Consider the following 27,626-nt stretch of genomic DNA (forward strand, 5'->3'; position numbering starts at 1 on the left):
CTGGGGAGTGTCTGGCTTTGCCCTCTTGGGCTTCTGGCAAGGGTGCTTGCCCCTTGCCCTTTGCCATCTCCTGATTGTATTAATAATTTGGTCTGAAGACAGCTCTCCTACCGGATAATACCGTCAGGAGAAGGCGTGCTCTACTCAAGGGGAGTCTTGAGGAGTAGTCTCTTGGGATTAACTGGGTGCAGATTCTTGAGAATACATATAATAAAGGAACATCCGCACTCTCTTCAGTTATATTCTTGGTTTATTCTTTAAAGGTGAACAGCCGTGGCAGCAGACTTTCTCTAGATAGACATGTCTGCTGCGGCTGTTCACCTTTAAAGAATAAACCAAGAATATAACTGAAGAGAGTGCGGATGTTCCTTTATTATATTAATAATTTGGTCCCCACTCCTTTGGGGTAGTTGTCACTATATATTTGCATATACAGTGAAATGTGTTCTCTGCATTGCCACTTAACCCATCCTAAGTATCAGGGACAGTTTGCGCTACAATGCTACAGTCCATGGAGCAGTTAGGGGTTAAGTGTCTTGCTCAGGGACCCCCCTCATGAGGACTGGTAATGATGCATCTTTTAAAAAAATATTGCTGGAAGGTTCCTTCCAAGTCGGTCATCCAACCCAGGACCCAAAATTGCATTTTAAAACAAAATGCCAGACGACCATACAAAGCATCATATTTTAAAACAAAAGTTTTAAGTTAATCTAATTAAGGTACAATTGTGTACTTGAATCTGAACACATGGCTGGGGCCGGGACATGAACCGGGGACCTTCTAATTGCCAGGCGGTCTCTATCCATCCAGACACATTGCATGTGCATATGCTACTTAATTTAGCAACGAGGGCACTTTTTCATCTATTACATCTTGAATGTTGTTCTGAATGTTCAGGAATCACATGGTTTATAGAATATGAGTCTGTAGCTTCTTTTTAAGGATCTTTGGGATGGTAGTGTAGACAGGATGTACAGGTGTAACTATATAGTTATTTTCTAAATCAAGTTTACAAAGTGCTGTGCATACAGTACATAAAAACATTAGAGGAATCAAGTTCCAATTGTCGGAGTGTGTTTGATCGTAGGGGGTGAGGGGCTTTGAAATATATGGAGGTGCCATACCAAAATGAGCCTTAAAAATAATGAAACGTTCACAAAACAATATCGTTTATAGTGCCTAAGGCTACTGAAAGAATATGCTACAAACATGTTATAGAGAGGGGTTGAAAAGGAAAGCAGAGCTTTCACATTGTTCAGTTATTGAGCAAAGACATCTTGATCAGGGGTCTTCATCATCATCATCATCAACGTTTTTTCAGACCAAGGACCCCTTGGTTGAGAGATGATGAAACAGGGACCCCCCCACTACTTTTTAATAGATTCCATAAGCCTATAGTTTCATTGTTTGACAGCACGATCATCAGTGTATTTTGGATTCATGTTAATATGTATTTTCAGATATTTAACCACTTAAACCGCGCTATATCTGCTATTTTTTTATAGCCAAAGTATAAAAGGTTAAAGTGGTTAAACTTATTGTGATGCTTTTGCTGGGGACCCCCTGGAAACCCCCCCCCCCCCCCCCACCCCCAAGGACCCCTGGGGGTCACGGACCCCCTGTTGAAGACCCCTGGACTAGAGCCATAGATGGGTCTGGCCATTGCATGCTCACAGTCACAGCTCACGCCCCTCTAACGGACCTATCAAAATATACGCTACCTCCCACTGCCCAGTGCCTACATTTCCCACAATGCCACAGTGGTCGCCCTTGTCAATCTGCTGGCCATCGGCGGAGCGACAGTACTAGTAAAACACTTCTCAGCATGGAGGACGATCCCACCAGCCAAAGTCATAGTTGTTGGGGGGCAACGAGTCCCAGAAATATGTGAGAGAAAATGCCTCTAGGCAAAAAAAAAAGACACATTTCCATTTGGTCGCGTTTGGATGTTATCAACATTATCCAGCAGGTTGTATGTTAATAATAACGTTAGCTGAATAACGTTAGCTCATTTGGTGTGCAGAATCTGTTAGCAGCAACCTTGCTAACGACCTAAAATAAACACCCAGAGAGACAGAAGAGACCGGTGTCAGGAATCTGTATTAAAGGTAAGATATTGAGACTTTATTCTCAGATAAGTCACCTTTTGGTTGGTATATTATAGCTTGTTAAACGAGGGCACTTGTAAAGAGTTTGGATACAGGTTGTTGTAATTTGCAGTGGTGGGAAAAAGTACTCGCATTCTTTACTAAGTAGAAGTATCAATGCTGCAATGTGGATATACTCTGTTACAAGTAAAAGTCCCGTATTCAAAATGTACTTGAGTAAAGGTACAAAAGCATCTAAATGTACTTGGAAGTACGAGTACCAAAAGTAAGAAAGTACTCATTATGCAGAATGGACCATTTCACAAGTTTTCAAATGTATCAGAATGTTAAAAAAAAAAGTATTTAAAAAATTGCAGATATACAAACTCACATTGTAGATCGGCTATTTTCAAATGGCCGAAATGTATATAGGGCTGAAATGGTTAATGCATGTTTTGTAATAATAATCAAAATCTACAAAGTAATTAGTAACTAAGGTTTTCAAATAATTGTAGTGGAGTTAAAGTATAATGTTTGCTTATGTAGTAGAGTAGAAGTAAAACTACTGAAAATTACTCCACTATAGTGGAGTATTTTCCTTTACTTTAGTGGAGTATAAAGTAGTACTCCACTAAAGTAAAGGAAAATACCTCAAAACATTTACTCAAGTACAGTACTCGAGTAAATGTACTTAGTTACTTTACACCACTGGTAATAGCTTATAAACAACGGTACTTGTAAAGAGTTTGGAACTTTGGATACAGCTTGTTGTCAGTTGTTGCAACTTGTCTTCATAGAGACAGGAATGTGTTTGAAATCCTCTTTGAACGTGTAGCATTGTGTGTCAATGCATTGAGCACTGGTGCACAAAATACCTAATTATATTTGGAAAGTCAATTGAAATACAATTTGGCACAGTAAACACTTTAATATTCATTCAACTTTGCCAAATCAGTGAGTGGGGTGCGTGACATTCTTTCTCTTATACAATCCCCTGACATTTTGCTGTTACATGGGTCCAAACAGGAAAGAGAGAAAGAAAGGAGGAAGAAAAATTAGATAGAATATTGAAATGTGCATTATGTGCAAGGGTAAAATGAGGCAGCAGATATAATAGAACCAGTATGTGCAGGTGAGAGACATTTGCAGCAGCCTTATATAAATAGCAGCAGACAGAATCAGTCTCTTGTTGTGCAAGTGAGAGACAACACATTTTACAGCCCTGTCTAGGTGAAGAAGGGATGCAATAAATGTAGCTTTCATGTAAAAATAAAAATAAATATACTACAAATCTGACACAACTTCATAATAATAATGAGAAATAAAATTAACCTAAACCTATCCTCAATTTTAAACCACCAACTCAACTACCCTAACAAAATACAACCCCCCCGATCCTAAGCTATATAATCTTATCAAAACGGATACAATACACAAGCTTCTGTGTCCCAGGGTCTAAGGTTACCTCTAATAAACTTACTTGCAAGCTTAAGAACTAAGCAGGGATGGCAAATTATAAGAACAAGACATATGAGCATGGGCAAGCATGCAGGGTACAGCATTACAACAAATGCTGCAGGTACCACAGGCGTTTTACTGCTGTTAACCCTTTTTAAACCGGGAACGCATCTGTGTATTACCACTTAAACCATTATTTTATACATTGGCTATTCAAAAATAGCAGTGCCTCGCTATGAGCTTGTAGATCCCAGGGGTCCCTGGAACAAAACGTTTTGAGATGGGGGGTCAGCGGCCAAATACATATAATTTTGGGTGGTCCTTTGCATGAAAAAGTTTGGTGATTGGCATCCAGCTATCAGCAGATAGGTAGCTGCCCCCCCCCCCCCCCAAACAGACTGCCATCACTGCAAATTATTTGCTGACCATTATTACAGATGACTGTGTGTGTGTGTTCAGTTCACAGTAAAATCCTCAGTGTTCTTTAATGGATAAATTGTGCAAACAAGTGGTTAAATCATCTTCATTGCAGCTGTAGCAAAGCTCCAAACAAACCCGCTGCTATTCCCACCGGCTTGAAGTGTAAAATGATATGCCTGTGTGAATGGAGGCTGGGAGGGAGAGGGTGAGAGGGCACGTTTGGGCCAGGGCCAGGGAGGGTGAAGAGGTGGGAGAGGGGCGGGGTAAGGGTCTATAAAGGCCTGTTACAGAATCTGGCCTGACGCCCTGATGTGGCGATGCCAAGCATTAGTTGCCCCTGACTACCCTGCTTTTTCAACAGCCCCTCTGTTTGCTCTCACTTTCTCTCTGTTGTCGTCTCATCACTGCCTCTATCCGTCTTTTCTTCCCCCCGATTTCCCCTCCTTGCTATTACTAAAAGGTACTTTGACCTGCTGGCTTTCAGGCAAGACTGATTGTGGAGTGTAAATGATTAGCGCGTTGAAACGCATGCAGACATCTTAGAAGTTGCAATTATGTAAGTTCTTCTTGTACGTAGTCCACTGTGCCCTGTCCTACTGGGGCATTGTCCTTGTTGTCTGTAAACATTACCGCCATACACCACAACATGTCTTTGGCCTTCCAGGACACACAGATGAAGACGAGACGGCAGAAAACATGTCTGTGTTATGGTATAGTGCAGAATTAAACTAAATAACCCTTCACTTACACACACGTTTAATATAAGTTCTTCTTCCACTCAAGGATGTATTAAATACTTCTAGGTGTTGTTGTCACGGTCACGTAGCCTCTGCCAGTCCATTTTCCCCAGTGCCTTGATTGCCCCGAGTGGATTCACCGGTGAGTTTCACCCGAGACTGATCTGTTAAATGAGCTCCACTCCAGAGACTATTTCTGACTGCCTGTTTATCGCTGGATTATAGTTTGTTGTCAGTGGTTTGTTTGTTTCTCAGGTTTTCAGTTTGTTCTTGAGTGTGATCCAACCAAGTGTTGTGTCCGAGTGTTGCGTTTTCTGTAAGTCTGAGTAAAGTATGTCTAGACAGTTTACTTTTAGTTTAGTCCCTGTTTTCATGAGTTTTCTTTCTGTGTTTGGGTTTTGGGTTTTGAAGTCCCGACAGTTCTATGTGTGCGGAGGGGCCCGTGGGGGTGGTGTGGCTTGGGGACTTCTCGAGTTGCCACTTTCCTTGTACAGACACCTTTCACCTACTGTAGAGGTCATCAAAGTTGTCAAGAGGATATTGTTGTCGTGTGTTGCATGGCTTAGTCGGGGCCTTTTAATAGCTTTTGAAAGGTGTGTGCCAGACCAGTTGGACAAGGGCAACTGGAATATCCCTGGTTGTGACAACACAACAAGACAATTTATCAAGAAACGGTTGTGCATCATTTAGAGCCTAATCAATGCCAGATTTTTGGGTCCAATGCTGATCCCATTTTTGGAGAGTCCTAAACCACCGATTACCGGTACTGATATTTGACCAACGTTTTGTCAAAGTGCAAAATCGATTTGAAAAAACGGATTTGATTAAAGTTTAAGTATGGAAAATGTAACTTATACGGAACAAAATAAAAAACGTTTTATTTAACCACTTAGCCCTATTCAATGCAACACAATGGGCCTGTTTTGGTATATGGATCTGGCTCTATCATCGTGTCTGAATAGTTCAGTACTGATTTGACTCTGACAGACATGTCTGCTTCCATGCTTATTAATGAATTATACAGTAGGGTTAGGCTCTTTAACTCACTGCTGAATGACCTGACGTGGTCTCTCCTGAATGCAAGGCTTGCCAAACGTTAACGGATGGACGATCGCATGAAAATCCATCCTCCAGCTACAGTTTTGATCCAATTTGTGTCATTTGATCCCGTGTCTCTCTCTCCAGTCTGCTGCTCATGGGAGCTCCGGACATTGTGTGATGTTGTCCCAGACAGTGGTGTTGGGTTGCAGACAAACAAAAGATATCAAAGCAGACTGAAATAACATGCGCAATTAGCCTAGCTTTTTAAAAATGGATATCCTAGTCAGAGGATTATCTGCCCTTTCCATTGATATTATTGTTGTTTGATAGTTGAGTATGATACTTAATATTTATTCTACTCATATCTTTCCAGCTCTATTCTTCTTCTCTTTCCTGAAAACTACAAATGATGGGAGCTTGTACGAAAAATAATTTCACCCTCTTTTTAGTTTTTTTTTTGTTAACAAACTGGTAAACCTGTGATGTGAGAATAAAGTTGAAGTGAAAGGTCAACAACGGTACTTGCTTTATGATTTAGGCCAGTGTTTCTCAAACCTTTTCATGTCAAGGACCCCCAAAATGATATGCATTTGGCTGCAGACCTCCATCTCAAAAATATTTTGTGCCAGGGACAATTGCCTTAAAAATATATACATATTCAAAGATTTGCACAAATTTTATCTAGCTCATAGTGCGGCACAAAGTGACACGCTATGAGCTTGTATATCTGCTATTTTTGAATAGCCAAAGTATAAAATTTGGTTAAAATGATTGTGACGCTATATTAACTAATTTAGTTGGGGACCCCCCCCCCCCCCCAAGGACCCCAATGATTGGTTTGAGAACCAATGATTTAGGCAGTGTGTTGACATGGTCAGAGGAATTGTCAGCCCACCTGAGAGTCTTCATTTGACATTTCACTGCCTCATCTACTGAATCTCTGTCCGTCTTTGTCATTGGCAGCATCTGGCGCTGTCGCCCCCTGGAGGCTGGGGTACATGAGTGCGGTCAGTGACAGCAGTGTGTAGTCCATGGGGATGGGGACTGGAGTCCAGGAACGGCGGGCGGCACTCACACAGGCAGAAGTGCAGCCGGTGGCCTCCTCCAGCCAATCAGAGGTAAGCTATACTGGATGAAATGTCATTGATAATCATCGTACGATGGTGTCGTGCAAAACATTGCCGATCTACAAGCTCACAACAAATCGTATCGCGATGCGTTGAGAGCCTGTAGATCTGCTATTTGCACTATTTTTGGGGAGATTTGGAAGGTGGTGTGCCTATTATGCCCATAATAGAGACACCAGGTTTAAAGTGGTTAAGATAAAATGCAGAGGGGCAGTTGTGTTGACACCCAGAAATTCCTTAAAACCCAGAGTAGTGAGCAGCTACTCTGCAACTATGTCTTGTCCCAGCCTGTCCCTGTCGGACTCGCATCGTGATGCATTGTGAGCTTGTAGACACGATATTTTCACAATGTTTTGCAATTCTTGTCCATTTTGGTCTACTGATTTACTACTGATTTAGAAGGCATTTGTAGAATCGGCTCAAGGTCTTAAATGAGAAGCTATACATATGGAAGATCTTTCTTTCAGTTTTCCAAACATGAACCATGTGAACCTGAACCAGTCTACTGACCCAGTTGTGACGTATTCCAGACTGGGAGAAAACAACTGGCCCATCCTCACTTGAAAGCACATTCAGCCATTATCCTTTATATAAGCCCTGTTTAATGATCTACTCTTCCTCAAACACATCTTGAACAAGGCTATGTTTAGCAGTCTCGTTGCACAGGGAACACAACACTACTAAAGGTGCACCCCCCCCCCCCCCCCCTTACGGTCAGGCTATGATCCAGCCCACATACCAGCTTGTGCTATTTGCTGTGCCTTCACTTTTTGCTTAGCACTGACTTCAGTGTGACAACAGGCTAATCATACAACTACCTCTCCTCTCCCTCCAATCACATCAATGTTTTTCTGAGCACCATATAAATTCAACCTTGTACTGCCTGTTCTTGTATAATACAACAATTCTACTATAATATGAACAGGTGCTGAGGAAGGCACCAAATGTGTGCTATTATTAGCATTTTCGCTATGGGATCTTTTGTCGCAGTCCCATAGCCAGGGTGGAAATGTGGGTATGGACTAGTGTGTAATGCATAATCATGTTTTGCTATTGCAATCAGCAAATTGCTAAATATATAAACAAAAAAAACTATCTATGGGAAGGGAAGAGTGTTTCACTCTTGTGATTATATTGTGGGTTTCTCTCTCTCTCTCTCTCTCTCACTCTCTGTGCAGGGCCTGAAGCAGACTCAGTCCATCCTCAATTCCCTCCTCTCGGGGGCTTTAGCAGGAGCGGTAGCAAAGACAGCTGTAGCCCCACTGGACAGGACAAAAATCATCTTCCAAGGCAGGCTGGATGCTCCATTTATACTTCTGTTGGCTTAAAATAGATTATAGGACATGGACACAGAATGGTCTAGAACAGTGGTTCTCAGCTAAATGTTTGATAGTTAGAAACAATGGACCCTTACAGGTCTGTAACTGTGAGAGTGTACAAATGGAACTAAATGGACCTTACGGGTCCATTTGGTTTCATTTGTACACTCTTGTAGTTATGGGGTACATCGATTAATGCATACCAAACTGGTGGTCCTATTGAAATTGAAAAGTTGTAGAACTACTAGTCTAGAAGGGTGACATATCTAAATTCTGTCTTAACTGCACAAGATTATTGTAAATAAGTATTTATTGGAGCGTATGGGTTTCCATGTAAGAGAGCTTGATGAAGATAATATGTTGAGCTTGATGTGTTTTTTGTTTTCCTTGCAGTGTCCTCAGCAAGATTCTCTGCCAAGGTATGTCTGGTCTGGTCTGGGGAACATAACATTCACCTTCAGTGCTAGTATAGATCTAAGAGTGTAAACATGTTGGGCTGGGCAGGGGTGGAAAAAGTACTTGCATTCAATGCTGCAATTTAGAAACACTCTGTTACAAGGAAAAGTCTGATAATCAAAATTTACTTGAGTAAAAGTACAAAAGTGTTGGCATCAAATCAAAATATACTTAAAGTACGAATAGTAAAAGTACTCATTATGCGGACTGTCCCATTTCACAAGTTATCATTATGTCTAAAAGAATTAAAATCTTTTGAAAATAGCAGATCTACAAGCTCTCAAGGCAATGCGTTGTGATCTTGCAGATCTGCTATTTTCAAGTTTAAATAGGGCTGAAGTGGTTAAAGGAGGAGTTCACCCAAAAAAGGACTTATTTTCTATCAATTACACACCCCATGAAGCCTTGATTTCATGGATTTATTTTTGTTTTTGTGGCATTCCTAAGACAATAATTTGATGACCGTGTGTATTTCTGGTAGGAGACACAAATAATCTACTTTGTGTCTCCTACCGGATACATTAGCCGGTAGGAGACGGGAATCAAATTATTAGCTTAGGAATGCGACAAAAACAAAAAAGAATCCATGGATTCAAGGCTTCATAGGGTGTGCAATTGATAGAAAATAAGTCATTTTTTGGGTGAACTCCTCCTTTAATGTATGTTTTTTTTATAATAATAATCAAAATCTACAAAGTAACTAGTAACTCAAGTCTTCAAATAACTGTAAAAGTACAATGTTTGCCTCTGAGATGTAGTGGAGTAAAAGTATCGAAAATTGGAAATACTCCTAAGTACCTCAAAATGTTACTTGAGTACATGTACTTTACACCACTGGGGATGGCTTTATTATTTCTTTTGCACATTGAAAATGTGCAATACATATTGAAAGAACTGAATAATTCCAGAGTGCTGCGTTCTATATAATTTAGTTCCTTTTTACACTCTGAGGTTTTTGCTGTGTGTCTGTATAACCCAAACAATTAATGTTTGTTCTCTCAACAACATCTTTAAACTGTCCTAAGCACTTGCCTGTATAATAGTTTGTTAAACATAAGAAACAGATCATACATACTTGTACTTTAGTGTGTGTGTTCCTCTTATTCCTAGGCCTTAAAAAGAAGTAAATACAGTTAAAGCTGCATTCCATAACCTTTAGTGATTGGAGATGTTCTCCCTGCTCTTCTATTGAGAAATGTACAGTATATCCTGCGGTCGGGTAGGACACCTGCTGGTTGACAAGTGGTACTGTGTGAAGTTCAAAAGCGCAGTATATCCTCCCACCAAACAGGCTTTCCTTATTAAAACGGCAGTAGAAATTTCAGCACTAGCGTTTGGGCACCAATGTTCAGATCTCAGGTAGAACAGTTACAGATTGCAGCTTTAAATGTTGTATTTACATTTTCAAATGTACAAATTCAGTCTCAAATTTATTTTTCTTTTCAAGTCACTGAATTCCTTAATTTGAAATACACACATCAGGGCACTCAGACTTTTACTCTCTCTAAAATGTCCTTTCATGCTTATTTCCCTGTTGTATTGGATCTTTATTTCATGCTAACCCATATTCAAAGGATCTTAACATGTCTTACATGTAACCTGTTGAAACAAGCAGTCAGTCACCCTGCTCAAATGTGTGTGTGTGTTCCCAGGAGGCCTACAGGCTGATCTACAGGACCTATCTGAAGGATGGCTTCTTCAGCTTGTGGCGGGGCAACTCTGCCACCATGGTGCGAGTCATCCCTTATGCTGCCATCCAGTTCTGCGCCCATGAGCAGTACAAGATCCTGCTGGGAGGCTACTTTGGATTCCAGGGGAAGTGAGTGGCTTTTATGATCCGCTTTTTTGGTGAGGTAACCGGAACGCTCGCCCGAAAACACGCTCGCCCCCATTTCTTTTGCGGATCGCTTGACCCCCAGCGATACTAGAATTATTATATTCCTTTTACTGAGGTTTAAGGTTAGGAATATGTTTAGGGTTGGGCATAGTTTTACTGAGGTTACCTTTAGGAATAAGGTTAGGTTTTTTAGGCATAGTTTTACTGAGGTTACGTTTAGGAGATTTACGTTGTTGTATTCCTTAGTGATAGGGCTTCAGGTAATATGGACAGAGCTACATGTTAACTGTCCCTTTAGTTTCCCCTGCTTTGGCAGGATGTTGAGATGGGTATATGAGATAATTCTAAGATGAGAGAAGAACTTGTAAATAAGGTCCAAGCTGTTATTGGACATTTTCAGCCGTCTGTGATGTTAAGATTGTATAAAATAAAATAAATCTAATCACGTGGATCTCGGGATCCGCATGGGAACGGCGTGGATCTCGGACTTAATGTGACCAGCCCGTGACGTCGGTCATCTATGACTTTGTCTTTTATGTAGCTATGATCTATGACCCCTAATTTGGTTTCAGCCTGAACCGATGCAGACTGACTTCCATTATAATGAAATGAATATGATATATTTCAAAAAGTATAACACATAATATGTCACTATGCCTGGCCTACTGGCAGCTGGCAAAAGTTATTTGGCGCTGATTGGTCCAGTGGTTTGCAAGATTAGCTCCGGAAACACAGACAAGACACACACACACACACACACACACACACACAGACTGACCCTCTTATAGGCAGATGGCTATCCTGCTGCAGAGCCACACCATGAAAAATGAAAAAGATTTTCAGCAGGAGTCTGGATTACGTAATGGGGTTTTTAAATATGCATGAGTAAGCAAATGAAGAAGCTAGTTGCAGTTTTCAGTTTCTATAAGTGCGTTTGTGTGCAGACACATGAGAGGGAAAGAGAGAACATATGCTTCTTGCATTACTAGGTCATGTGTGTTGATGTGCAATTGTATTCTTATGTAACTGGTTTGGTAATCAGGCTTTGTGTAAGTTTTAATTTAAAACTGAGGGACGGTGATGCTTTTGCAGTAGGAAGGTGAGAGTTCCATATGGGACCCTCTGTATCTGATGAATGTTCTATGACTGTGTATGGCAATATGTGGAAGGTGAGGATTAGGCAAGGATTGGGAGGAACAATGCCTCAACTTTCTCAGGTGACTGAACAAGGTTGAATGGTCTCCAAAGTCCTGCTACAGCGGCACCACCGAGTGCATCCTGACTGGTTGCATCACTGCCTGATATCGGAACTGTACTGACCTCAACTGCAAGGCAATGAAAAGGGTTGTGCAGACAGCCGAGAGCATCGGCGGATGGCACTGTCCCTCCATCCAAGCTTTACATGACGAACGCTGTGTCAGCAACGCTTGCAGAATCATCAAATATCGGAGCCGCCCCTACCACGGACTGTTTCAGATGATGCTGCATGGCAAGTGGCTATGTAGCTACCCTCCTCCCAAAAAGAATCTAGTAGGCATATTGCCATGAAACATCCTGAGTGCATTTATGCTTCCTGGATGATGAACCCCATCTATTTGACTGACTCCATCCTCCTAGCTATCCTCTAGTGCCACCCTCTGGCCAAAATATCAACTTTTCACACAATATATCACATAATCTAACCTACTAATTCTGGTGACCCCACGGCTTCTCCTCTAGCGCCACTCTTTGGGTGTACGATGTAGCGCTGACTCTAGGGGCTGCTAGCAGAACTTAGTTTATCGTCTATCTTGCCCAAGTACAGCTGTTGTCTCACTGGTTGTGCTTTTGAAAGGTCACTGATAAATGAGGTCAAAGTAGGTCAAAGTATTTTTCTCAATTTTGAAGGTGTAAAAACGCCCGAGGTGGCACTGCCACAAGGTTGGGCATCACCGCTGTCTCCAAAGGGAACAATAGCTCAGACGGCACAAAGGGTATTTTGCCTGTGAGCTTCACTCTGATCCATGTGTTGCTCTTTCTTCTCTGTTCCAGAGCCCTGCCTCCTGTTCCAAGGTTACTGGCTGGTTCCATGGCTGGTACCACCGCAGCGATGCTCACCTACCCCCTGGACATGGTACGAGCCAGGATGGCCGTCACTCCCAAGGAGATGTAAGGATTTCTGCTGATTATGCAAAATCATGAAGTGGTATTAAGCCTAATTTATACTCTGTTGTACAACTTGCTTACTGTAAATCGCTCTGGATTAGGAGCGTCTGCGAAATGCCTAAATTCTAAATTGTAACGGTGTAGCTTGCTGATAAGAATGTGATGTGGTGTTAGCTTGGAAATCTGTTCTTTTTGGTGTACCATTGAATATAAACTAGAAAGGTGAAATGTAAAGGTTACCTTGACGCAAGTCGTACGTTGTGGCCGTTGGCACTTAGTAGTTACGTAGTTTGGGTCGTTGAAACGTCAGTCACCCCTTGCAAATTAATAAAACGTGCAGACACGGTCGAGTGCTCTAATATTGTATTGGGCTTTGATTGATTGAATACTTTATTAGTCAGAAATGTAAACAGCACGTGGTACAGTAATACGTTAAGGCAAAATGCATAACACAAAGTCCTGGGTATTTGTTTCCATTGTGGTCCTATGTATTCAATTCATCAACATAGCATAAAAAAAATCACCCAATAATACATGTCATCAACAAATACAAAAATATATATGTACAAAGGAGAAAAAGGAAAAACGACGGTAGTGAATGACGCCTCCTTTCGATAGGAATTTCCATTTACCTCCCCTTGTGGTCTCCTGATGGATGTTTTTTTTCAGGCCAGTTTTGAAAGAACCCAGTGATTCACAGCTTTTAATGGATGGTCTCAGGGCATTCCACATTTTGTAGTAGAATGAGATTTTTCCCATGTTTGTTCTAAATTTGGGTGGTACCAGATCTAGTCTCTTTTTTTTTTTTTTTAAACTTTGTTTTTATTCTTTTTTAGAACAGGTAGGTCATGTTGGGCATCACATTACAATTAGATGAGTACATTTCAGTTATATTTTTACACTCATATGTTGCGGGCTATTCAGTCCAGAGGAGAGAAATCCTAAGCTAAGGTAACTTCAGTTCTTTTGTTGAGAGATCTCAGTCTGATTGTCTTTGTTGTTAAAGTCCATGATTTTTTGCCAGTCGCTATTCCAATGATACATTCCTGATTTTTGGAGCAGGTTTCCAAATATTGCCGAAAGGAATTATGTAGGAAAGAAAATAGATAAGCATATATGTATAGAAAAATAAAAAAAACAAGAAGTAAAAAAGTACAGGCATACTTTTCATATGTAACATAAAAGAAATAAGTAATAGCAATAATTCAAGCAGTGTACCTCCACACATAGCACAGATTCACGTACTTGTACATATATACAGATATATAACCCCCCACATCCTCAATGGTCTTTCACACAATCATTTTCATATGTAATATCCATTTTAACCAGTATTTACAAAATTTGTCCATACAGAGTCTTACAGAATATGTTAGTTTCTCCATTTCGTATATGTTCTGCACAATGGCTATCCACTCCCCCTTTGTTGGTGAATTTTTGTCCAGCCATTTCCTGGTTATAGCCTTTTTGGCGGCTACCAGTAGTATTTTAAGAAGGTATTTATCTGCGGTGCTAAATTTGGTTGGTATGTTACTCAGGTAAATATTGGTAAAAGTACATTCAAGTTCAGAACCCATTATCGCGTTGATTTCTGATACGATCTCTAGCCAGTAATTTTGGGTTATTGGACAGTCCCAGAATATATGGAAGTGGTCAGCCATTGTCTTATTGCAATTTCTCCAGCAGTTCCCTGACTCTGGTGTACCTTTTTGTAAGTATTTTCTCCTTGGAGTAATAAAGAACCTAATCATGTTCTTCCATGAGAACTCTCTCCAAAGGCCAGAACTAGTGGTAGTGGTTGTTGTATTACATATATTCAGCCATTCGTCCTCTGTCAGAGTTATGCCTGCTTCTTCTTCCCATTTAAGTTTAACATAGAGGGTGGAGTGGTTCCTAGCGGTCTGTAGACTCGAGTAGATTCTTGATACCAGTTTTTTGGTGATATTGCCTTTGTAGGCATCAATGAAAATATTGATGAGGTCTGTTTCGTTTTTCTCTACCATTATGTTTTTCTCAAAATGATGCCTTAACTGCAAGTATCTGTAGAAATCCTGTTTCTCTAGATTATGGTTATCTATGAGGTATTGGAAGCTCTCCAAGCCTGTATTGGATGAAATCAGACAGTATGTTGTAATACCGTACCGATTCCACCGTTTAAATCTAGAATCCAGCTGTGCTGGTGGAAAGTCTTTATCATATGCCACCCATTTTAATAAACGTACCTCTCTTTCTATTTTTTGGTCTTTGCATTCTTTAAACCAAATATTTAGGGGGACCTTTGTCCAGTCGCTTATTTCTTTTATGTGCTGCTTCATGAGTGTTTTATCACCCAGTATGGCCTGGAGAGGGACATTCAGTTGGTCCAGTTCTATGTCCTTCCATTTAGCATCATATTCATTGTTGCACCAACAAACTAAGTATCTTAATTGTGCTGCTTTATAATAATCTTCCAGGCAAGGGAGAGACATGCCTCCCTTATCTTTTGGTAGTTGTAGAGTTTTGAAACGTATTCTAGGTTTCTGACCTCTCCAAATGAACCTGGAGATCATTCTATTCCAGTTATCAAATTGTTTCTTTGGAATTTCCACAGGTAGTGATTGAAATAGGAATAGCAATCGTGGCAAAATGTTCATTTTTATGGTCTCTATTCGGTCGTACATACCAAATATCAGCGGTACCCATCTATCCAAATCCTTTTGTATTTCTTTTGTGATTGGGTCATAATTTTCTTTATAAATGTTGGCTAGATCTTTTGGTATATTAATGCCCAGATATTTAACAACATCTGAGTTCCATTTGAAGTTATACTTTTTACATATATTCTCTTGTGGTGAGTAATTGAAAGAAAGGGTTTGAGTTTTGTTTACATTTAGTTTGTATCCAGAATATGAACCATATTTTTCAAGACAGGACATGAGTTTTGGTAGACTGGTATCGGGGTCGGAAAGTGTGACCAATACATCGTCCGCGTAAAGGCATATCTTGTGTTCTTTACCGTTAAGTGAGACCCCAGTTATGGAGTCATCCTCCCTTATTGTCTGTGCTAGTGCTTCTATAAATAGCGCAAAGAGGGCGGGGCTTAAATTACAACCTTGACGGCATCCCCGTTCCAGGTTGATTACTCCTGATAGGCTGCCGTTTATTTTAACTCTGGCAGTCGGCTGGTAATATAGAGTTTTAAGGCAATTTATAATTTTTTCGTCAAAACCAAGGCGTTGAAGTATCATGTATAAGAATTCCCAACGGCAAGAGTCGAAGGCTTTTTCCGCGTCTAAACTAATAGCTAAGAACTTTTCATTGCTTTTGCTCATGTCCTCTATCAAAAACAAGGCACGTCTGACATTGTCCTGTGTTTGCCTATTTTTTATAAAACCGGTTTGGTCTGTGTCGACTAGGTCTGGGAGTATGTTTTCAAGCCGTTTTGCCATTATTGAGGCGAACAGTCTGTAGTCTATGTTCAGTACAGAAATAGGTCTATAAGAACTGCATTCTGTCCTGTCTTTGCCCACCTTTGGAATCACAGATATTATAGCCTGTCTCCAAGACACAGGTGTCTCTCCGCCCTGGAGAACATGGTTAAAACATTTTTCAAGCATAGGTGTCAGTAATTCTCTAAATGATTTATACCATTCGGCCTGAAAACCGTCACCTCCCGGCATTTTATTTGTTTTCAGCCTGGATATAGCATTGTTGATTTCTGTTGTTGTTATGTCCTGAGTTAACCCCTTATTTTGTTCTGTACCTATTGATGGTAAGTCCAGGGATTCCAAAAAGTTTTGTACAAGGGAGGGTGCTGCTGCTTTAGGCTGTGTATATAATTTCTTATAGTATTTTTCAAATGAATGCTGTATTTCCTCTGTAGTGTAACTCGGCTTGTTGGTATCTGGGTCTTTGATTTTAAAAATTGATCTTTCAGTCTGTTCTTTCTGTAGTTTCCATGCCAACATTTTCTTTGCTTTAGGCCCATTTTCATAGTATCTTTGTTTTACATATTTAAGCTTAATTTCCACTTGTTTATCTAGAATCTTATTTAGCCCTTGTTTTGTTGCATTTATTTGTTCTAGTATTTGTGGGTCGTTTGAGTCCACATGTTTTTGTTCCAAATTTTCCAACTCTTTTGTTAAGTCAGACACCTGTTTTTGTTGTAGTTTTTTATGTTTAGATGACCACATTATTAATTTTCCTCGAATCACACATTTCCCAGAGTCCCAGAGAACACTAGGTGTTATTTCCTCATTGTCGTTAAACTCTAAGTATTCCTTTATTTCTTTTTTAACATATTCCTGAAATTGGGGGTTATTTAGGAGACTTGTGTTAAGTCTCCATACTGTGTTTTTGGGTTGAACATCCAGGTTAAGCCTTAGATAAATTCCTGCGTGATCAGACACATCTTTGACCCCTATGCTACAGTCCATAATTCTATGTCTTTCTGTGTTGAACATAAAAAAATAGTCAAGTCTACTGTGGACCCCATGTGGATAAGAAAAGTAACTAAATTGTTTTGCTGTTGGGTTGAGATCCCTCCACACATCAAACATGCCTGTCTCTTTAAGTAGCTTTTTTACGTACAGTGATTCGGGGTTAATTTTTTTCCGGGGGTTTGAGGAGTCCTTAGTCTGTAATTGAATATTCCAGTCCCCAGCTGTAATAAGTAGGCCTGTAACTTCAGTAGCAATCAACTCAAAAATTTTCTTAATTAATAGTTTGTCTTGTCCTGGTGGTCTGTAAACGTTAAGTAGTGTTACTTCTTTAGAATCCAAAATCCCCTTTACCAAAATATAGCGTCCATCTTTGTCAGCTATTTGTGTGGTGGGTTGGAAAGTTACTTTATTTGAAATAAGTATTGCAACACCTCTTGCATTTCCCTTGTTGTAAGATGAGTAGAATGTATTTTTAAATCCCATTTTTTTCAGTTTTTCGTGTTCCTTTCGTAACATATGTGTTTCTTGCCAAAAAATTATTTGTTGGTTTTCCCTTTTCATCTTAGTTATTATTTTGTTTCTTTTAATTGGGTTCTGTAGCCCGTTTACATTGAGTGTAATTATCTTATATTCTTGTTGTGCCATCTAATGTAGTAGAAGATTTTTTCATTGCAAACCCAGGTAGACCTTACCCTTTCAACATAACTATTTATAGTATCGTGAAACATAGAAATAAAACGTGGAAATAAAAATAAACTTATAAAATAAATGACTTCCAAAAGTGAGGTTTCTTCTTTAAGCAATACCTCAGGTGTAAAGGGAAACCTCTGCGTTACAGAGGGCCTCTGTTGTGCTAACTGATTGCTGTGTTTCAGTAATTCAGTGCACATAATGACACTAGGTGGAGCCCTTGGCTTCCCAGACAAAAGGTCTGTATTTTTTTACAAAGGTCTATAGTAGGGTAAATATCTCAGAACAACACTGATATTTAGTCTGGTTCAAAAATAATAATACTAATAATAGTCTTAATAAAACAAAAGCATTTCCAGGTTCCTACTGTCCTTCCCTTAGTGTTATTTATCCATTTTTACATTAACTGTTCGTTAGACAGTATGGGTAAACATCTCAGAATTATACTGTTATTTAATCAGGTTTAAAGTACAAAATAAAAATAGTCTTAATAAAACAAAAGTATTTCCAAGTTCCTACTGTCCTTTTCTCAGTGTTATTTATCCGTTTTTACCTTAAGTATTTGTTGGGCAGTATGGGTTGGTCTTACCATGTAGGTGGTTTTCATTGACAAAAAAAAAGAGAGAAAGAAAAAAAGGACAAAAAAAAGTGACGTTCTAATCTGCGGTCGCTGCGGTGTCGTCCTTTGAACTCGTCGTCGCGGTGTGGCGGAATTCCTGAAGCCTCCGTACCACTCTCTCCCGTTGTGCTGCTCGTTTACGGTGGGTCGATTTGCCCACCTTTATCCAGGATGTTTTCTGCAGCCTCGCCAGGCTGTCTGCGGCTGTGGCGGTAGAGGTGGTTGCGTGCTGTTGTTCCTCGTCGTCATCCTCGGTCGCCATTAACCCCTTCTTCTTCAAATCCTCTTTCGCCTCCATCGCACTGTTGTAGGTGACGCTGGGGAATCCCGCACCGTCATAGAAGACTCGTAGTTTCGCTGGTGGGGGTGTGTGGAAGGGTATTCCTTTGTTTTTTAGAATCAGACGGAGCGGGGCGTATGCCATTCTTTTCTTCTGTATCTCCGGTGGATAATCATTGTCGAAGAACACTCTGTTCCCATTTAGAAGAACAGTTTTCTTCTTCCATGCGGTGTTGCGAACCAGTTCCTTAATCCTCCCGTCCATAAAGCACATCACGATCGAGCGGGGGTTAGAAGTAGGTGGTGGTTTAGAGGCGAGTGATCTGTGACAACGTATTATGCCAAGTTCCATGTCGAGGGCCAACTCTGTTTTAATAAAGTTGTTAATAAACTCCATCATGTTGTTTCCCTCAGTTTCTTCTGCCACTCCGTATAGGCGTAGGTTAACTCTGCGGGAATGCATCTCCATCTCCGTTAATTTTGTACGCATGTTTTCTTGTTCTTCCACAAGCATGCATATTACCTCTTTGGCTTCAGTGCCCCATTCCTCCGTATCTGACACCCTTATTTGGAGTTCCGCCACGTTGTTTGCCGTGTCTTTTGTGTCGGAGATTAGTGTGTTGAGTTTGCCGTAGATCTCCTCTCTGAAATCTGCCAGATCCTTGCTCATTTGTTTGGTAAAAGAGTCTTTGAAGTCGTCTAGTTCGTGTTTAACGTCGGTCCGGATGGCTTTTATTTCAGCATGTATTGCGGACATACTGGCTTGTAGGCCTGACATGGCGTCCTGGTTCATTTCCGCGTCTTCGTCGTGTTTGTCGTCTCTTGTCCTTCTATCACTTCTATCTTGTCTTTGCGATGATTTACCTCTACTAGTATTGTTCTTTCCTTGGTTTTCCCCGTTCATTTTGTGTTTTTAGCTCAGGGTATGTTGAAAAATAGGGGAATAAAATAGACCTTGTCTGGGAGCTCTTGAACTACACAGCCACTCCTGCTGGTGTCATACCGGAAGTCCAGATCTAGTCTCTTTTGAAGTGCCCAGGGGATTTTCTTTTTTGATTATTCAATTTGTCCCACTGTTGAGAACTGAGCCCTCCTACCCACAACTTGGCTGAAGCGTGTTGGACGTCTCTTTGTGATCTTATAATGAGCATTAGTGAGGGCCAATTATTATGCCTTATATTATTATAAGGCTGAAAATGGGTGCTCCAGTAAACCGCAGAATCCATGGGCGACCCCCGGGGCTTGAATCATTCCATCTCCCTCTGTGTGTTCAGGTACAGTAACATCATGCACGTGTTTGCGAAGATCTCACGAGAAGAAGGCATGAAGACGTTGTATCGAGGTTTCACCCCCACCATCCTGGGCGTCGCGCCCTACGCCGGTCTGAGCTTCTTCACCTACGAGACTCTGAAAAAAGTCCACGCAGGTACGAGTCTCTTGATGTTAAAGGGTATATGGATAACATTTAAGTATTTAAATGCTAAAAAAAAGGATAACATCCACAGAGCTTTTAAAATGTGTGGAATAAAAGTATTGAATTTCCCCTCCCCAAAAATATTATGATTGTGAAAGAATTATTAAAAAAAATATGGTTGGGACGTCAAAACTCCAGAATAATTGGTTTATTTAGCTCTGTAAGCCTTAAGCCGACGACAGCCATTAGGGCACAGTCACACATCTGCGTCAGATGGCGTCAGATTGTGGCCAACGCATGCCGAGGCTTCAAGAGTTTGAGTGGTTGGCTCACTGAAAGAAAACTACAAGCGAAATGGCTGCGAGTGAAATATTGGTTCCTATTGGTTGACGGCAGCTTAAAGTTCACCAATGTTGAACTCTAGGCTTCAAACATGTTTGACATCGCACACATCAAAACCGTCAACGCGCTGCAACGGGGCGCTCCATAGAATGGAAGTAGACGAGGAAGCTGACTCTTCTGAAACATATGAAGCACATGTGTGACCGTACCTTGTATCCATCTTTTTGTTGAGTACGATACATATTACCCGAAATATATTCTTGTAAGGCTGCCATCGTGTCGCACTGTTGCAGACTACATGATTGTTTTTTTTTTCTACGTTAAACAGAGGTGTTGTAAAAGTGCGACATCTAGTGGCTGAAAGCTGTGTAGTTCACCTTGAACGTACATGATGCATGGGCAAAAACCAGAGTGTGTGACCAACTGACGTGCGTTTCTTTACCGTTGTTTACTACTTCCCGCCCAGAGCGAAGCGGTCGGCCGCAGCCCTACTCATACGAGCGCCTGGGCTTTGGAGCGTGCGCCGGCCTCCTTGGTCAGTCGGCGTCGTACCCGCTGGACGTGGTGCGGCGCCGCATGCAGACGGCGGGCGTCACGGGCCACACGTACAGCACCATCCTCGGCACCATGCGGGAGATCGTGGCGGAGGAAGGGGTCGTCCGCGGACTCTACAAGGGCCTCAGCATGAACTGGGTGAAAGGACCCATCGCTGTGGGGATCAGCTTCACCACCTTCGACCTCACGCAGATCCTGCTGAGACAGCTGGGCTACAAATAGCCCATCGGCAAGCTCTGCAACGCGTCGGGAGCTTGTACATTAGCTGTTTCCGGCGAGCGACACCATCGTGGGACTTAACACGAGTTGAGGTGAAGAGATGAAATAAGAGAACATAAGGAGAGTTCACCACTAACACGAGCGCTCAGGATTGCGTGGGCATCGCTGAGTGTATTTAACAGCTTTACGTGCGCACGTAGGGGCCCGAGTGAGTCCCCCACGGGCACGAGGTAAGGCAAATGGTACCCGATGGTACCCTGCACACACGCTGTCGTCCTGTACAGTACGTCCAAGTGCAATAAGCTCCATGTTCTTGTGTGTGTGTGTGTGTGTGTGTGGGGGGTTTTTTTTTGCACACAGAATACCTGCCTCTCTTGACCCCCTGGGCTGTGTCAATCAATCACATAGCCCCCCCTCCCCGTCTCCCACCCCCTTTACTGCCTTTTGTGTCTGCCTTATGCAGACACCTTCCAACGCACACTAGATTACCCCTCCCCTTGGTGACATTTAATTTTGTTTGTCACATGTGGCCCCATGAGATTGTGTTTTGAATTGGGTTTAAAGGAATTATACCAAATATATATATATATATATAGATACACAGACCACACGCATACAGTACATAAGGGTGACATTAAAGGGAAAAGCAATTATAATTAAGTGTCCTGGTAAGGTATTGGGTCACTACGAGCCACCAGAATAGTTTCAATGCACCTTGGCATAGATTGTACAGGTGTCTGGAACTCTTCAGGAGGGAAGGAACACCATTCTAACAAAAGATTTACCCTCATTTGGTGGGGGATAGCTGTCTTTTAACACAGGGGCCGATTTGAAAGTTTGCCTGAATACGGTCATTCATTTTCAATGAGAGGTGAGCGTGCAGTTAGGGAGGCGCGGGATACCTGACAGACGTAGCGACAAAGCCGGCACGTTCGCATTCATGGTCATCTCGCATACATGGTCATCTCGCATACATGCCCGTTTTTCTATGCAATGAAATGTGTCTATATTCACACGAGGAACGCAGTGTGACCTCACAGAGCCAAGCGAGTACGGCGGCGTAGTGTCTCTCCCCGTGTGAAAAGCCCTTAACATGGCACTTCTAAATGTCCCATAGGCCCCATTCATACTTGTTGCATCCGCGTGTTCATTTGGATTGAGATCCGGGGCCTCGTATATAAAACCGTGCATATACGTACTAAAACGTTGTGTACGCAGGTTTTCACGCATACGAGGGATGTATAAAAAATTCTAAGTACAGAAGCTTACCAACTGTTAGAAAATAATGTTTTCACTCCATTTACTGTGCTATGTCTATGATGAAGTAGTCCCTGATAAACCACAATTAAGCCAGCTGATACACCACAATAGTTTGATCATTTATGGCGCTAACTTTTAACTTCAGAAAGGCCAAACCCCAACAGGCATCTTCATTTCTAATTTATGGTTCCCCAGCACGAGCGGAAAATATCAAATTACCCAGTCTTTTAATACCTTGTCATGAGGAACAAAAGGGACTAAACTGCGTTATTGTGTTATGCTTGGGGTCGGTGCCAGAATGAATAATGAAAACAGATACAAAAAAAATGCATGAGAGCTACAAGAATTTACAGGTCTAGAGAATGTGTACAGAACAAGGATAAATAGCCAGGTTGCTGTCTTAGCTAGTACCTAGTCTACCAGCAGGTGATAAAGAGAAATTTTGCCTGAATACACAACGTGATCACTTTGCAGGCCAACATCAACACATAATTTGCAGGCCAACATCAACACATAATTTGTAGGCCAACATCGACACATAATTTGCAGAGATGTCCGGTCCTCCAAATAGAATGTGTGCAATTTCTGTGCTCGTACTGCAATAAGGAATGACTTTACTTTAATGAATCAAAAGTATTTAATTCTATAAACCTCGAAATGTTTTGTATATTATGTGAATATGATTCTGATGGAACGTTGTCGAACAGACTGGAGCTGTGTACGATGCCTGTAGTTTTAATAATTCTACACTTATTACAGAAATAGTGCTCTGTTAACCATATCTTTTTAACTGTACAAGTCTGTGCTTTATCACAGATATACCACTGCATCACGCTGGTATCACAGTGTTGCTTGAATTTTAGGCTTGTGCTCACTCAATTTCATGTTAATTGGGGTTTATGACAGGAAGGTGCGCAGGACCTGGCATGCGCACAGATTTATGAATGAATGAACGAATGAGTTTTATTTCGGACATTATTAAAAAAAAAGACAAATGGAATACAAAGAAGAGAAACAACAACAACAATGTCCGAAAAGGAGTAGGATGAAGTCTAAAACTTATAAACTCCTACCCCCTTTTTCACTGGTACTTTTCACAATTTTTCAAAATGTATTCACAACCTAAACATCTCTGCATGTTAAAAAGAAAACCTAAAAAATAGAACAATAACAATAACCGCAGTAATAACGGAGATAAAATAAAACCAACCCTACTAGTAGATACTCTTATCTACAGGGATGCAAGGACTCAATAGATCAACATGGCCCCTCCTCAACCAAATACCTCTTAAATATGACATTTTTATAAGCCTTCTTGAAGTGATTCATATTTGGACTTTGTTGTACCTCCAAACTCAGTCCATTCCATAAAATCACTCCGTGAACTGAAATGCGCATACTTTTCAATGTTGAATTAACATTAAACATTGTCTTTTTCAAATGTTTTGGGTACGCCATCTTACAGTATGAAAGCTACGCAGTCTTTTATTCATGAGGCCCCTCATATGATTAATATAATTTTCATACTCAACAAACCTTGTGATTGTCATCCTGGAAGATACCACTCCCATCAGGATAGAAGTGTTTCATCATAGGATAAATGTGGTCACTCAGAATAACGTTGTATTGATTTAGTGGCCCTCCCCTCTAAGGGGACGAGTAGACTCAAACGAAAATACCTGCAGTGTCATTTGTCACCCTTTAGGAGTTACAAATAACAAAGCCGTAACAGAACCACAGATATGGTGCCATTATGCTACTGTAGATATTTACCCTCATCAGCGCTATGACCCAGAATCCATTTCTAACGGACAGGCTGCCACGCGCTCGCCACTCGTAAAAGTGTGTGTGTGCGTGTGCGTGTGTGTGCGTGCGCGTCCCTGCGCGCCGTTACTTGGCACAAAGTAAGCACATCAACGCATAAGTCCACCACAAAATGGAATGAATGGTTCTCAGTTCAGTCAGTATTTTTTTTTATTATCTCATCCAGTGTTAGAAATCCAATAACCAAAGCTGTGAGCTTTGACCTTTGGCACAAGACGACACAGGTAGCCGTCACATTGAAAGTGGAGCTTTTATTTGTCAAGTTCTAAAAGGTTTTTCTTAGAGGTTTCCCGTGTAGAAGAACCACACTGAATTACCTGTATATTGCAATTCTAGTGCCAACCGTTAGAAAAGATGACGTTTGACCCTTAGCCTATACTAAGCCTGTCATTCTGCTATCCAGATTTGGCTTTCGTTTCTCTGTGAATAAGTTTGCCTCCCTTCATGACTACAGAAGGCATTGTCTCTCTTGTTTCTAGCTTTGAAAGTGACTTGATCCAATTTTAACCTGTTTGTAATCTTATTATATGTGGAACTAACCCTATTACCCAGACAGAGAGTGTTTGAATGCTTATGGCTTTAACCACTTTCAACCTGGCGTCCCTATTTCTGGGGTGTTTAGTCAATTTGTTTTTCCTGAAAATAGCCGATCTTCAAGCTCACATCGCGGCGTGTTGTGAGCTTGAAGATCGGCTATTTTCGCCTCAGGCTTAAGAGGTTAAGTATGGTATGTGAAACATTTCCAGTGTTTATTCGGCAAGGATGTTGTGTACACAAAACTCCCATAAAGTTCTCACGTTTGACATTAACGTGTCAAAACATACCCGACCACATCCACACAGTCAGTATTCGGGCCGGATGCCAAGACAGTTTAACACGTCCACAGTGCTGATGCAGTCCTCGCGTCCGTAGTCTCTATATTTAGAATACACGCACACACAGCCTGGGCGATGGCCCACTGGCCATCAGCATTCGCTCTGCAGATTGAGAGAGCAGCTGGACGCTCTTAAGTGGGGGTATAGGGGGCGGGAGAGGGTTGGCTCCATCCACTTTGGTTGGCTACTTCGGTCTGGACACTTGCGTCTAGATGAAAAAACATTTATTGCAATGATATTGAATTCTATCTGTCTGTGTGGCTCTGCTCCGGCGATGCTGCTGAACGATCTGCGCAAGCATGACACAGACTCCGAGTTCACAACCCCCTCTGAAGCAGAGCCTAAATATACACCGTTATTACATGATAATAGACATGCAAGTCCCTCTTAGGGCAGAGCCTAAAGATACACAGAAGCTATAAGAACATGATCCAATACATATGAACCTGCATTGAATGACGTGCTGATGTAGTGGAAACCTAAATGCTACGACAGGAGGAGGCTGGGGCGGGTGGAGGGAGTTTGAACACTGACAAGGTGGCAGTCGTGGAGAGAGTGTTGGTGGTTAAATAGACGTGAGAACGGTTCAACTTGCGTGCAGCCTGCCTGAACTACCGCGATGCGCCCTTTCTCTGATCGTGCACAGACGGAGTCAGGAAGTAAACCACCATGGTATTTAGGGATGCATTTGTGTGTGTGGAACTGGCCTCCTTCTAGAGATACTCCATTCCATTAAGTATTGTACTAGATGTTCTACCCAATGCTTAATTTATGCTTCATCATACATCCAATCTCGCACCGATCTACTACAACACGTCAGAATCGCAACGCGTTGTGGGCTTTTAGATCGGGTATGTTAAGCGCGCGACGCTGTCATATGACGAAGTATAAATCGGGCCTAATCCCCCCCCCTGTCCAGACCACTGTGAACGTCGGCTCATCCTTGTATTGAAAGACATTGTGATTGTATTCAGTCGTTGTGAATCCGGAATTCATGTAGCGCTGTACAGCTAAGCACACACCTGATCATATTCAGGCCACATTCATATCGGCACAAAGTGAGCAGCATACAAACAGATCAGCCCAACAAGACTGAGGGCGGGGCCAGTGGCTGGTGATGCAATAAGAGTCGTACCATTTTCCCTCACAGGGAGGGGACAGCTGTCTCTGCTTTGTAGAGCGTATTATGCCGTGATGTGCAGATGTCTCGTTATGTGTACATTTACCATATTCACACGGCTGCCATTTTTTACAGCGTCTCACCGAAGGGGTCAGCTGTCTATAACGGCGTTTGTCTGAATGTCCCCTGTTTCCCGGATGTATGTGTGTCACCCAAATCATGCCCAAATGTGTGGTTTTTGCCCAAATATTGAGTAACGCATGGCTGCAAACTGGCCTCCAAGCACTGACTGCACAGGGAAGCCATGCCGTTATTAAACCCTGTCTTGTTCTCTTATGTCACAGTGCCCCCCCCACCCCAAATATTATATCAGAGAAAAATGGCCGCCGTGTAAAAATGGTCAATGCTGCTACAATGAAATGTCAGTTTACCTGACTGAGTTTGAGTTCATTACCAATAACACTTGTTTTAACCGAGAAAGGTGAAGAAGATGTTAAACCGATACTAGATCAGTGTGTCAAATGGCGGCTTGATCTTAAACCAGTGATCGTTGTGCGTCTGTTAGTACCTACCGAGTCTGTGAGTGCTGCTTTGTGTCAAATATGACTGGAATCTTAGTTTGGCTCTAAGCTACTGACTGTTAAGTGCCTCGTTAGGAATAGTAATTACTATGACTGAAGTATTTTTGCTAACCTTTTTTGCATTAGTTTTTTTGCCTTCATTTTTATAATATCCAAGGACATCGGGACGAGTGGTTTGGAGTTCAGGGATTGTAAAAGAGTTTTCTGTGATTGAATGTATTCATTTCGGGTCCCATTCATGTTTATGAACTTTTTAACCCTTTCGGTGTATGAACTGCCTTGCAGGTTATCACAGATCTCGATTATAGGCCGACATGTTGTTACATGAATAATGGCTTTGAAACACACACTGCCAATCTAATGCCGACCCGTTGGCTCACCACAACTAAGGAAGGGAAAGAAATAACATTTGAGGTATTTCCCGCAAGTGCATTGTGTAATGAAAGTGAGTTCTCCATGCCTCAAGCCCCCTCAATGGAGGTCAAAATTAAACACATGTCCCAGTTCAAGGTCATCTCTTGAACTATCCCTGATTCTGTCCTCTGTGGTGACATGTCCTTGTAGCCCAGTGAAAGCAGACTCAAACCATGAGCTCCATTAACCTGAGTTGAGTAAGAGAGACTAGGGCTTGGAGGAGGTAAATGATGGTGATGGGGCTACAAGTGCACAAAGTTGTTTTGTTTTCAGGAAATGTAACCTCTATCACAAACTGTTTTGTGTTCCCTACGCAGTGAAATTCTGTTCATTTAACTCTGTGAGTGAACGGGTCCATTTGGTTACATTTGTTCACTCGCAGACTT

General features: G+C 41.5%; 1 protein-coding gene across 1 annotated transcript; it reads left to right on the forward strand.

Moving 5' to 3' along the window:
• The first annotated feature begins 1,822 nt into the window (after window positions 1-1,822).
• Window positions 1,823-26,034, forward strand: slc25a42 (solute carrier family 25 member 42). The gene is made up of 8 exons (XM_080440253.1): window positions 1,823-2,108; window positions 6,707-6,861; window positions 8,049-8,160; window positions 8,583-8,608; window positions 10,298-10,464; window positions 12,514-12,630; window positions 19,911-20,062; window positions 20,859-26,034. The coding sequence occupies exons 2-8, from the start codon at window positions 6,775-6,777 to the stop codon at window positions 21,167-21,169; spliced, it is 972 nt and encodes a 323-aa protein (XP_080296379.1). The 5' UTR covers window positions 1,823-2,108; window positions 6,707-6,774; the 3' UTR covers window positions 21,170-26,034.
• Window positions 26,035-27,626: the final 1,592 nt, after the last annotated feature.

Source organism: Gymnoscopelus braueri (assembly GCF_963280865.1).
Source record: "Gymnoscopelus braueri genome assembly, chromosome: 10".
NCBI lineage: Eukaryota > Metazoa > Chordata > Actinopteri > Myctophiformes > Myctophidae > Gymnoscopelus > Gymnoscopelus braueri.